This window comes from Paramisgurnus dabryanus, chromosome 6 (genome assembly GCF_030506205.2).
Source record: "Paramisgurnus dabryanus chromosome 6, PD_genome_1.1, whole genome shotgun sequence".
Classification (NCBI taxonomy): Eukaryota; Metazoa; Chordata; class Actinopteri; order Cypriniformes; family Cobitidae; genus Paramisgurnus; species Paramisgurnus dabryanus.
Genome location: NC_133342.1, coordinates 35,067,378 through 35,081,548, shown reverse-complemented (window position 1 = coordinate 35,081,548; position 14,171 = coordinate 35,067,378). Strand labels below are relative to the sequence as shown.

Here is a 14,171-nt window from a genome sequence, read left to right as displayed (position 1 = left end):
TCAAGCATTCACGATTATTAGTTTTGACTGTTTATGTTTAACTTATGTAAAGTTTAAACCTGGACACTTATCTATATCACAAAAAAAATCTTTAAATAATTTTATTTAAATAAAGGCCTATGTTAACCCAAACATTGTACAATTATAATAAAACGTATACAAAAAATACAGTATCTATAAGCAAAAATGGTAAGACATTGCAAATCAGGACAAATTATTTATTTAAATTGATTGCAAATTATTTATTTAAAGGGACGATTAACTATCTAAATATTGCTAACCACCATATATTTAAAAAATATGATGCGAGGGTTTTTTTTTTTTTTTTTCAAAAAAAAAAAAAAAACTTTTAAAGAGTCAACATAGTTTTTCGTGCAGACGAGCAAAAACAGGCTACGATTGGACAATATCAGATCATGGATTAATATAACCTGTGACGTCAGAGTCAACGTTTGTTTTTCACCACTAGGTGTCAGCATACAACAATCAAACGGAGACTTCAGACTATTACTATCAGTCAACACAAGGACCACCCAGTTTAAAAATGTTTGGGTTTTCTCAATCACAGGTTCGAATAACTATATAAACTTCGATAATAACTTGTACAAACATTATTATCTACCACTTAAAAGATGATTCATGTACCTTATTAAATAAATTTCGTTTTATACGTATGCTTTACAATGCTTATACACTAATTCAACACATTTAAATATGATACGGGTTTTGTATTTTTCTGCGTAGTGTGTTGTAGTGTAGTGTGTTTTCATGTCTTTTATTTTGAAGTCGCGTTTTGTAGTTCATGTCCAGCTCTTTGTAGTCTTTTCTGTTACCAGGCCCCATGTATCGATGATGCAGATGCTGACCCCACAGCATGATGCTGCCACCACTATGCTTTACGGTTGGGATGGTATTGGGTGATTCTCGCTAAATTAGACTTATGAGGTGTCATGAAACACCAAATTTTGATTAAAAAAGTAAATGCAACCAAAATAAGAAGCATACAGTTACAAACATCTCTTCATGTATTATTTTGCACATGATTTCAAATGACATCATACAAACCAATTTTGTTGTTTTTTCCACATTTAAGGGGAAAAAATTAATTGCCGCAACGTGTCCATGACTGGATTTGGGTTCTTTGACATGGAAATATTTTATATAATATAAAAAAATCTTAAAAAACTAAAAAGCTTCAGTGCATGCATGTTAAACTATAAGCATTTACAGTAAAGAAACATGGGGTTTTTAGTGATCATTGGTAAATGTAGAGACAATAATAAGGAATATAAATGTGTCCAAGACCAATTTTATCATCCTCCGCAACAATTTTCAATCATAGTTTAAGCCCTCAATGAACTAACATTTTCAACAACAAAAAAATAGTTGGAAGGGACCTAATTGACTGTGACACACAAGATGGCTACCAGGTAAGCAGTTCATATTTTTTTTTCTCCAGATAAAAGTTGAAATTTTGTTTGTCATAGTACCTAGACAACTTTTTAGTTCTCATTACCGAAACATGAGTTTGTAAATGCATTTATTTAATGTAATATCATGTTGCGGTGATGATAATTTTTGTTAATGATAATCTAAAAAATGTAAATAATTCTATAGGAAATATTTTTAAATCCTCTAAAAATAATGGCTATAGTAAATTCAGACCTTAATCTTATATGTGCAAAAAAAAAAAATGGCTTCAAGGGCTTTTTAAAAAATCTGATGCTGAACACCTTCTAAATTTCGTGAGAATCAGCCTATTGGGCAGGTGATGACCCAGGTGATGACCCAGGTTATGTGTAAATTTTTCTTTGGGCATGAAGCAGTGTAATTGTCCACTTTTGTGTACAATAGGTTCCAGTAACACAGAATTATGGTGCAAACAACACACCAGGACACCAGGGATCTCATTTATAAAACTGTGCGTAAGATCATTACTAAAAGTCTACATACACACAAAATCCAAAAATTTCATATGGCAAAAAAATATTAAGACTTAAAAAACAAAGCAATGTTCCTTTTATCAATCACAGATCACCTGCAAGTGTGGGTACATCATCCTTAGATCCCACCCTTCAAGCCCTTTCTCCCATCAAGTTTTGTTTTTTATAGATCACAACAAGTTTATAAATGAAACCCCTGGTCTTAGGAGGTTAATGAAGCGGATGTGTTTTGTAGCCCTACCCAGATCTGTGTTGTGCATCCATCCTGTTTCTGAGCTCTGCTAGCAGTTCCTTCGACCACATTGCTTGTTTTTTTTCTCTGATATGCATTGTCAGCTGTGAGGCCTTGTATAGAGAGGTGTGTGCCTTTCCAAATCCTGTCCAATTCGTTTATTTTAGCATAGGTGGACTCCCATCAAGGGGTAGAAAAATTTCAGTAATGATCAGAAGAAAAAAATTCAAGTGTTATTGCAAAGGGTCTGAATATTAATGCAAATGCATAAAAGAAATCGATAGTTTGTCTTTTTTTAAACATTTGCAAAAAAAAATGTGTCATTATAAGGTACTAAGTGTAGATTAATGAAGATTAGTTTACTATTACCTATTTATTAGTTAATTGTTCTTCTTTATTAGTTATTAGTAGAGATTTCAGTGTTAATGCAGCACTATTTGTTCTGCATTAGAACTACCTATTAAGTATGGACTATAAAATTAAGTCAGCTCAAACACGCATTTTAGTCTGGGACTAGGATAAGACCTGTCCAGGAACTAACTTAAATGTTAGTGTCATCTTGATCGAAAACAACTTGCTCTGACATATCTTAAAATATATCAGTGCAAGCATTTGCATCTCAAGATGCTAATCCCTGTCTGGGAAACCACCCCAAGTACTGGATATTAAAACTCAAAACTTAATTTTTTATATTAAACTTTGTTATAAAACAGTAGAAAAATATTTTTGATAACTTTGATATCGAGAAATAATTAATAAAAAGCAGGTTGTCTTGTCTTGCAGTTTTTTTTTTTTACAAGCAGCTAACCTATAAAGAAAACCCATAGCCTACTGATTGTACACCATCTGATAATATAACATCTCAGCTGAAATGTTCATTACTTATTGTCCATGTGATACAGAAAAGTCATGAAATGTATATATTGATTTGTGTTGTTCATTGTAACAAATACAAAAACATTGTCCTCTTGCAAATGTCTGCAGCTGTTGCATGATGTTAAGCATGCAGATGCTTTCCCGTGAACAAATGTACACAAACACACTTGTGGTTTATTTATTTGTGTGTTTGTAGACTGATAAAATAAAAAATCTAAATTAATTTAATAATATTGTATATAAACCATGCTTGACATTTAATTGTATCATTCAGTGTTATTTGTTTTAATTGTATTGTTTACAAAACACTATCTTAAGTGTTACTTATATATTTTTTTACAACATCTACATCTCATTTCTCTCTCTCTCTCTCTCTCTCTCTCTCTCTCTCTCTCTCTCTCTCTCTCTCTCTCTCTCTCTCTCTCTCTCTCTCTCTTTCTATTTTTTCTTCTTGTTTCATGCCTCTCTATCTTTTCTGCATATAAAGATGGTAGCAGGAGGGAGGGGTCAGGAAAGGTAGAATGAATTGTTGTGTTTGCACAATAAATGATTGCAAAACATAAAATAAAAGTGGGGACAACTTGCGCAAAAGTAAACTCTGTAACACTGTTACTTGGTAATAATGAACTGGCCAACCAAACTCTAACTCTGAGATCATCTACAATGGCCAAACTATCACCAACTTAATACACAGCACTTAACACAAGTCACTGTTTCCGGCTTTTTGCAACAGCTTTTCTCTTGAATCACATGTCACTTACCATAGCACAGTACAGGAAAAACAAATATCTGGTTTCCATAGTTACATTCTCTGCATCCTAGTAACAGAAATAAATATGAACTGATACATAGTATCTAATAATAACTTACCGCAACCTTTTATAAAAAAACACACTTCTCTAGTTTGTAGTTTAGTTTTAATTACTTGATTATATTCACACCTAGTTTGTTTGAGCCCTCCAAACGCTCTCGGAGCAGTTCAGGGTGTATATGTGAACAAACCAAGTGATCTCAGATCCCCCTAAAAGGACCCAAAAGTGAACTTTTAAGTTAAATTATGATTCTGAATATGATTTACAGCTGCAACACACCATCCTCCAATCTTAAAATATTTTAAATGTAGAACGATTACAGAACGATGCATAAATGGATAAATAGTGCCAAATTACATCACTGTCACCTTTAATCTACATTTATTAACTCATGCTTCTGTATCACTTATAAAATATAACCAAGGTTTTCTTATAGTGAAAGTGTTAACATGTAAGGAATAATTGACAACAGGACAGTATTTTAGTTATATTTTCCAAACATCTGTACTTTATAAGTTTGTGGGAAATAGTTGACTAAATTATAAAGCATGGAATCATACTGTTTATTGCTTTATATTGCATATTAAAATGTGTTTAATACCTAATTACATTTAAATTGTAAGCTTTGTACTTTTACTCATGTACTTTTTACATGAGTATTTTAATGTATTTACATGTTAAATGTAAAACAAAAACTTGTATTAAATGTAGTGGAGTAAAAATGATGATAGTATGCCTTGTAATGTATGTTTTTCAAAGAAAACACTGATTAAATATGAATACTTTTTATTTAAGTAGAATGTAAAATACTTTCCTCTGATTGGTGCCAAATGTATTATTCATATCTGTACCATAGGGCTTTTTTTAAAGGGTATTCCCCCTAATGACAGCTGGTAACAATGTTTTAACTATAGTAACCATGTTTTGGTTTGTTTATCTGCAGTAAAATGTGAATATGTCATCCTCTTTTGAGAGAGAGAGAGAGAGAGAGAGAGAGAGAGAGAGAGAGAGAGAGAGAGAGAGAGAGAGAGAGAGAGAGAGAGAGAGAGAGAGACATAATAACTCTGTTAAAAACAGTTGATAAATAGGAAACGACATTTTTTCCCTCGTGCTCATAAATGCTTGTAAAGAGCAGTGGCCCTTTATGGGCGGGTTGGGGGTGGGGCGAACAGAGGAAGGGAGGGGATCCTCAAAAACTTGGGTTAAAGTGTGATTGAAAAATCTGATGCTGGACCGCGCCTACATGTTTCTGTTTCAGCTGGAGCTCGCACTTGGACGCAGAGATAACGGGACACGCCGATAAAATAACGGGACACGCCGGTAAGAAAGAGACACGGGATCATTTATATGCTTGAATCATTTGATAACAAAGTAAAAGTTTGTTTTCTGTTGCACTAGCGAATGTAAACGCATTTTACCTCGTTTTTACTACATCCTTGACGCAGATACCGTTAAAACAACTTATTGTAGTAACTGAACGAAGGCGTTAATGAAAAAGCGTACTGTTTAATAAATAATGTCCGATTGAAATCGGTTAAATCGTTTTAAACTTATATATTAGCCAGGGCGTTGTTAGCTTGTGAGCAATATCGATTTGATACGATTTGTCCGTTTGAAACAGACAGTAATAAAGCATCGCATTTTAACGTGTAGGGGCTACAGTATGTGCTGTACTATGGCTGGGTGCGGCACGTGGAGAGACACGCCCACCAGAGAGGGCTCGTCGTAGGAGAAAAAGATATTGGGGTGGTTTCCCTTAAGCCAGGACTAGACCTTAGCTTAATTATTTTAGGATATATAACTAGTTTTAACAACATGCCTTACTAAAAACATTACCTGGCTGTGTGCATGTTGAGGCAACTACATGTATTTATATGTCAGTGCAAGTTGTTTTCAGTTTGGACAGATCTTACATTTATTTTAATCTAGGACTAGACTAATCCCTGTCTGGGAAACTGCCCCCATATGTGTTAGACAAATGTTAAGATGCTAAGTATCATAAATGTCATTGAGTTGTACTTTTGTTAACTATTTAATTTTTGTTTAATTTAAAAGACAACAAATTTGATAGCCGTATAAATGTTTCAGATTTCATCAGTACATAATAAAAAAAACACATTTTACATTTTATCACGGCTCCTTACCATTATGAAAATCAACACTTCAGTTACAAACTCTACTAAACCATGGTTGCCACAAAATAACCACGGTTTTGCCACAAAAATCTGGAGGGTTACTTTTTTGTTATATTCTACTCAAGACGTTTTTCTTTTACTTGTTGATTTATTTGATTGTTTAATCGTTGTTCAAAATGTTAACATGCATAAAAGTATGTAATAAATAAATATTCAAATTGAGGCTATTAAAAGAATGTGCTTTGGTGGGCAACTTTGGCGGAAACCACTGCTATAGATAAACCACGATGATGGTAGTAAAACCACATTTTTACTAAGCAAAACATGGTTACTACAAAAAGAAAACATGCTTCATTTTCATTAGGGGGAAGGCTACCTTGTCGTGCCCGTTTTGACTTTAAATAAAAAAGGTTTGTCATGCATAAAGTTGTTGAAGTTATGTCTTCTCTAGTCTCTCTATCTTGTCCTTCTGCAACAGGCAAAGGCTCCCTACACAGCTCATGTTTTCTGTCCAGCACTTTAACCTGATTAAGAGAGAAATTGAGTTTCTTATGGCGTGACTCAGACAACCCCCTGACCTCCTCTGTAGCTCCGTCTCTTAGAGCTCATCCCTAATGTCGTGTTCAGCTTAAACATATGTTAGCTTATTTGGGCCTGTTTAAAGGTGTTTCCCAACAATTTATGCTGCATAAAAATCAATCTTGTGCAGTCAACATATAATGAGTGGCTATGAGTGGATGACAAAAACCATTGTAGGGAATTTCCTTCCACTGATAGTATTGTTTTTCTTAAATAGAATGTAAAACATGTTGAAAGAGAAAACAAGCCAATGCTGGGCGGCCTTTAGAGGAGCGAGACTGTGAGAAAAGGAGAGGAGCCGAGTTGGGGGAATACTGTGTGGAAAGAAACACCAGGCACACCCCGCACGTTTTGATAGGTCACAGAACATCTGAAACACATCAGCGAGTTGGAAAATGTGACACTAGGCAGACTGTAAGAGTAGCGGGAGAAATTCGGGAGGGTGCAACGGGGTATATGACTCACAGCTATGCTATTCCCGCTTGTGTTTAATATACGAGTTGAAGGCAAATGCTTTTTTAAACCCCGAGTCTGCTGTTTTTCCATATGTGGTTCTGAATCCATCTGCCTGTGCCTTTCTCTCCTCACTCAATAATTGCTGTATTTTTATCCTCTTTCCTTTCTGTGCTTGTTTCCTTTTGCGTTCTCTTCCATCCACTTAAAATGAAGGATTTATTACAAACAGGCATGCATTCACTGTTTACTTGAACGTCTCGGTGTAATCCAGGCGACAAGATGAGGGAGGAATTACAGGACCGTGTAGGGGAGCTAGGAAGGGAGGAGGCTCTCAATGCTACGATTGTTAGCTTCTTTGGCTCCTCCCACTGAGGTTGATGACAAATGGGCTGTGGGGTTGAGTTAAGGTCTCAGTTGTGCTGTGTTTGGCAAAATTGTACAAATTTGAATGCATTCATTCACCAGTCTGGAATCCAAATTGACACTCAGGGACATTTTGTTATTTGGCATTTATTCAGTATGTGAGTGATCATAGCTTTTGCATGATCTTACAGGCTTTGAGCCCACCCCCGCAGGCAATTGTGAGGAATTTTAACTACCCGTGTGACCATAACTAACTAGCATTAGTGTTGTTACAAATAAGAACATTTTTGATTTTATGTTTTTTTTTTATGTAAAAATGCATTTTCCTTTCCCATGTTTAGGCTCAATTGCCTGGAACGTAAACATTGGCACTTTGGCCTTAAAGGGGTCATATTATGAAATTTTTTTTAAGATGTAAAAATGAGTCTTTCGTGTTCCCAGAGCACATATGTGAAGTTTTATCTCAAAATACCTCACAGATAATTTATTATAGCATGTTAAAATTGTCACTTTGTAGGTCTGAGCAAAAGTGTGCCGTTTTTGGGTGTGTCCTTTAAAATGCAAATGAGCTGATGAAATGCAAATACTGATCACAAATATGGTGGTTTGTTACAATTAAAACTCAATTGAATGGTAGTGTCGTGGTTGGATAGTGCAGATTAAGGGGCGGTATTATTGTAATCGGCCTTGCTACCTACATCACAAACAGGCAAAATCTGAAAGACATAATTTTTCAAATGCTAGCAAAGAATGGTTTACCAAAACTAAGTTACTGGGTTGATCTTTTTCACATTTTCTAGGTTGATAGAAGCACTGGGGACCCAATTATAGCACTTATATGGAAAAAGACAAATTTTCATGCTATGACCCCTTTAAAGAAACTTTGCTCTGTTTGTTTGGGTATCCCAGCCAGCCAGACAGAGCAACATAATACCGGCCAATGCTATTACGGACATGACTTTCGGTTTGGCTGACTAAGTTAAAGTCTGACCATTAATTCTTACTTTTCCTTCTTTTGCTTCTAGACAACCAAGAAACCCAGAAAAGCAGAAAATAAAAGAGGACAACAGTTGTACACAGCAATACAGTAAATCAGAGCTGACATTAACGGTCCTGTAAATCTTCAGTTTGTAAAGCAGAATCATTGTCCATCATGGCGGTGGTGTTGCGTTCCTCTCCGCTCCTTTGGGCCCGTTTGGCTGCCATGATTTTTGCCTGCGTAGCATTCAGCGTCGCTCTGCACGGAGGGTATCTGAGCCACGGCACGGGTGACTGGTGCATCTTCTGTTGGAGTTTCAGTTTCGCTGTAACTCTTTTGATAGTCTTAGTCGAATTGTTTGGCCTGCAGACCCGCGCACCTGTTTCCTGGAAGAACTTCCCGATCACGTTCGCTTGCTACGCCTCGCTCCTCTGCCTGTCCGCCTCAATCATATTCCCCCTTTACTTCCTCAAAGGCTACGGGGGCCGCGACGAGACCAAGAACTATCGTATCGTGTCTACTGTCTTCTCCTGCCTGGCCACCATTGCGTACCTGACCGAAGTGAGTCTCAGCAAGGCCCGTCCAGGAGAGGTTGCCGGCTACATGGCCACGGCGCCAGGACTTCTAAAGGTGTGCGAGACCTTTGTCGCATGCATCATATTTGTCTTTATCAGTGATCCTATATCGTACAACCAGAACGGGGCAACCAAGTGGTGCCTGGCCGTCTACTGCATCTGCTTCATATTGTCGGCAGCCATCATCGTGTTGTGCGTAGGGGAGTTCACTGGCTTGCTGCCCTTTTCCTTCGCCCGCTTCCTGTCCTCGTTCGCCCTCCTGGCTGTGGGCATGTATCTGTCTGCCACCATCATCTGGCCCATATATAAGTTTGATAATAAGCACGGAGGTCAGAGCACCAGACCCAATGAATGTGGCCGTTACACAGGCCTGTGCCCATGGGATAAGCTACTTGCCATCTCAGTGCTCAGCGCTCTCAACTTTCTTCTTTATTTGGCCGATCTCATTTACTCAGCCAGGCTAGTGTTTGTCAGTGCTTAAGGTGTTTAGCAAGAATAAGGATGGAGTAAAACAAAAAGGCGGCAAGAAAAATGTATGACAGGAGGAAGGAAGTGGGGGGGGGGGGGGGTTGAAATGTTGAAATGCTAGGTCTTGAACTGTATCAGTGTTAGTTGTTTTATAGCTATATTTCAGTCATGCCTGTTTAGCAATCATTTGTACAGGAAGGAAACGTATGCTTAGTATTTTACAAAGCCTGACTATTTTATTTTTATTGGGTACAAAGATATGTGTTTTTTTAAATAAATTTACAAGTCAAAAGTTTAGACACAATTTACTGTAATAAAATAACCTTAAAGTGTAAGTGTGGGAATTATGTACTGACACAAATATGTTAAATAAATCGATGTAGTCAACCTTTATCAGCTTACCATATCCTGGGCCTTTCCTCGATCAATGTTGAAAAGATAGTTCACCCAAAAATAAAAATTCTGTCATCATCCAGACACTTCTAAATTTCTTTATTCTGTTGAACACAAATTAAGCTATTTTGACCACTTGATTTTTTTCCTACTATGGAATGAGTGGCAGCCGGTGACTTCTTTTTCGAGGGCGCACGATGCGAAGCTCGTCAAAACATTTAGCCTGTGATGTGTGTGGCTCATCATGTCAAAATGTGTGTTCCCCTCGTCATGTGAACCAATGTGCATCATGCGTCATGTCAAAATCAAGCATGCGGCACAAGCCCTGAAAAGTGAAGCCAAAACGTCTCCATCGCCCCCCAGTGACTGGTCCCAGTATCGGTCATAAACCCCTCCTCCCCCATGTTATTCAATGGGACTTGAGACCAAATAAACAATTTAATTACACTTCAAATATTTTTTTCCGAAGCTGGTTTCTCTCATTTACTGTAGTTTTTATCACGCTGATGTAAATTCAAGTGTTTGTTTTTAAAATAAGTTATTTTGAATTAGGTATTTAATCCTATAAAAAGTGGTTTCACGTCATAATTGGCAGCTGTGATGTGCGCATTCTGCCAGAGCGAGGGCGGGGCCTTGACCGAAATTGCTACTGCGCAGACTCAAGACCCAAGATGTCAGCACCAGAGGGACACTGGCGGCTTCACTTTTCACCAATGGAAGAGAGCGAATGGGCGTTGTCCATTTTTTTTACAGTCTATGTTCAAAATACATGTGTGCTACAGATTCTTCGAAGGGGTTTATGATAAAAGAGACGCGTGTGTTTGCCTAATAAGAGTTTAGTGTTAAGTTCGTCTCTTGCGAGTATTTTCGGAACGTGACAGTTTCCTTTATCATAAACCATTTCGACGCGTGTGCAGCCGGGTCGTATTTTGATATTACGCATGATGCACATAGGTTCACATGACACACCGAACACATATTTGGTTATCACGAGCCACACACGACACTCCAAAAACATTTTTTTAATTCCTGCCCCTCGAAAGAAAAGTCACCGGCCGGCACTGTATGGAAGTCAACGGTGCCCCTGCTTTCTGCTTTTGATTACAAATATCCAGTGTTGGGGAAACACATTACAAGTAACGTGCATTACGTAATAATATTACTCGTTAAGTAACGAGTAAAGTAACGCATTACTTTATAAATGTACACATTAATATTGGAGTTACTTTTTTAAAAAAGTAACGCGAGTTACTTTTCAGTTTAATTAATTTGATTTAAAAAAACAATAATGTACTAAATTAAACTATACGTAGTTACGCAAAATTAAGCACTGTATGCGTGCACGCCTGAGCAGGAACAGTTTGAGTCAGAAAAAGAGATGACAGGACAGAGCTTGACATTTCTGCGATGGAAAAATGCAACTTCTCATTCATATAAAAACACCTGCAAAGCCTGAACGAGATCAAGCAGTAACGCAAAAGAAAAAGTAACGCAAAAGTAACGTAAGCATTACTACTAACGCAATTAGTTACTTTTTTGGGGAGTAACTTAATATTGTAATGCATTACTTTTATAAGTAACTTTCCCCAACACTGCAAATATCTTAATTTGTGTTCAACAGAACAAATAAATTTATATGGGTCCGTATCAACTTCAGGGTGAGTAAATGATGAATTTTTTGGGTGAACTATACCTTTAAGAGTCGCATCCTGGGAAAATCCAGTGTTGAGAAAGCAGTATTAAAGGATTTTCTATATGCTGGACTCTTCTTGGCTACTTCTACAATCAGATCCAACTCTTGGGTCCAACTTTTATCTAATTTTAACTATTACTGTAGATCAAAGCATTTTGATAATGAGAAACTTTAACTCATTCAGCTTTGTCCAAACCTTTGACTGAATTTTTTCACTTTTGCTCATTTATAGTATTTTTTAAAGAGATTTTTGTAAATTTTGACTTTGCACGGCTTTGCATGAAGAATACATTTATTTTTCTTTGGGATATTGTACAAATGTCAAATTCCCACAGGAAGATTTTTAATACTGTTGAACTATCTGTTTGCTCTTGATATATGTGATATAACACTTGATATATTTTATTATATACTGTAACACTGCTATATCCTGTCATATACTGGATTTAAATTAACCATTCTCTAAAATATAACTTCCATGCCATAAGACACATTGAACATAAATACAGAAAGGAAATATAAATGTATATTTGGACTTATCATTTAAACATTTAAGCCACCCTATGGCATTGAACGGCCTGAATATACTGTCATTTCTATATGCATAGATGTTATGCTGTGTGGTCACGTTTTAAAAATGTATCTGCGAATGTTAACCATGTTTTCCTATCTCAAATCTTTGCTGTTTGATTTCAGCACACAGTATCAGTTTCACAAACACTCCCCGAGATGACGGTTACGGTGTCGAGTCTCTGGATGGCCTGTGCCTGCCACAGACTGTTACAGTTCTCAATGCTTGAATGAGAACGTTTCCATTGTGTTATCATTGTGCCTGCTCTCTGTGCATCTATCTGTGCTGACTGGAGAACGGCACACACCGCAGCGCTGTGTGAATGTGTAATCTAGCTCTGAATAAAAGCCACCAGAAAGAAACCAGTGTGTGTTTGTGGTCCTGCCTCGTGTACGTTGTTTATGTGAATCAGACTCCCATTCATTCATGCTTTGTTTAAAGTTACGCTCATGTGAAAAGATAGAGAACATCTGTTGACTACGTATGATCGCATGTTTTTTATCCACAGTATGAACACGTATGCTCTTCTCGACGGCAGTTAAACTGGGTCATGGTACGGTATGAGCAGTTACCACACATGTCTGCATACTGAGCTCTACGTAAACATATAGTACAAATGGTATGGTTTTAAATATACAAGCATACATAAACACAGACAGAAAGTGGATTAGGAGTTTTTAGCTTTTATAGCTCACAAGACTTAAAGGCACAATATGTAAGATTTTTGCATAAAAATATTCAAAAAAAAAAAAATTGTGCTAAATAGCACTAAAAGCTCATAATCATAGGGGAACCATTTTTTGTGCTATTTGCACTTATATACCACCTATGAAGAACCATTCAGGAGTGATATAGCACCACTATACCACCACATATGGTTCTACATAGCACAATATGGCTCCACACAGGTGCTATATGGCACTTAAAATAGTTCCCCCTATGAATAGGAGCCAGTGAACCACTTTTAGTGCTATTTAGCACAGATTGTTTTAGACTAGCATAGTGTTAGATATTTTGCTTACCCAGCTAACAGAAAAAAGTTCTAAGAACGTTCCCTGAAAGTTCCCTGAACTTTTTTCAAAATCTAAACCTAATAAGTGAATTGTGTGTTCTACAGAAATAAATTTACTGAACATTCAGAAATAATGTTTTATTAAATAATAAAATGCAATGTTTCTCTATCATTTACATAACAGTAAAACAAGTCAGCATAATAAACAGTTGTTGTTTGAAACATTGTGTGAACATTTAAAAATGGTAAAATGTAACATTCCTCTAACGTTGAGACAACACAAAAACGTTCTTAGAACGTCAAGAAAACTGGACACTTTTTCCATTGGCAGAACGTTTTTGGGAACTTTCAGGGAACGTTCTTAGAACTTTTTTCTGTTAGCTGGGTACTTGTGTACTGATTCAACTGCATTACTATCAACTCGCCATTGCAATACTTTGATGTCATACGACGATTGATCTGCACAGTGCTGCAAAAATTTTGTTGCGCTTACATTTTTAAGGTCAATCAACTTAGCTTAAGTTATTTCAACTTTAATTCATAAATTATAGCAACTTCCCACTAGTCAAGAAAGTTTAAATTAATTGTAAATTCAAGTTGATCAAACTTAAAAATGTAAGTGCAACAAAACATTTTTTACAGTGTATGCTCCCTGCTGAAAAAAACAGCATACCAGCATATGTTGTGTTTTGGTGCTGGTTTGCTAGTGAACACCAGCTAAACCAGCATTAGCACCAGCTAAACCAGCACCAAACCAGCATTAGCACCAGCTAAACCAGCACCAAACCAGCATTAGCACCAGCTAACCCTGCAAGTAAGCCTACAATGGCCCTTTATGGGCCCACTTAGGGCTATTCTAAGGGCCCCGCACAGGTTTGCTCATTGGCAAAACGTTGGCCCTTTAGCGCTGGCCCTGCGCGGGCAGTCCTCACTTAGCCCCCAGAAAGCCCTCATACAGAAAAATCCCCAGAGTTAAATGAACACTGCTGGATGTATATATTGTCCCATCTTACAGAGTGTTAAAAAGTAACAATGAAGCAGAATTAAAAGCTCTGTTATCCTCTTTCTCAACATCTCTGTCTGA

General features: G+C 36.9%; 1 protein-coding gene across 1 annotated transcript; it reads left to right on the top strand.

Moving 5' to 3' along the window:
- The first annotated feature begins 5,053 nt into the window (after positions 1-5,053).
- On the top strand, positions 5,054-12,437 carry myadmb (myeloid associated differentiation marker b). Its single transcript, XM_065277149.2, has 2 exons — positions 5,054-5,183; positions 8,422-12,437. The coding sequence occupies exon 2, from the start codon at positions 8,550-8,552 to the stop codon at positions 9,429-9,431; it is 882 nt and encodes a 293-aa protein (XP_065133221.1). The 5' UTR covers positions 5,054-5,183; positions 8,422-8,549; the 3' UTR covers positions 9,432-12,437.
- The last annotated feature ends 1,734 nt before the right edge of the window (positions 12,438-14,171 follow it).

What these genes read in the sequence shown, in the direction of transcription:
- myadmb (XM_065277149.2), top strand. Translation starts at nt 8,550, where the DNA reads ATGGCGGTGGTGTTGCGTTCCTCTCCGCTCCTTTGGGCCCGTTTGGCT.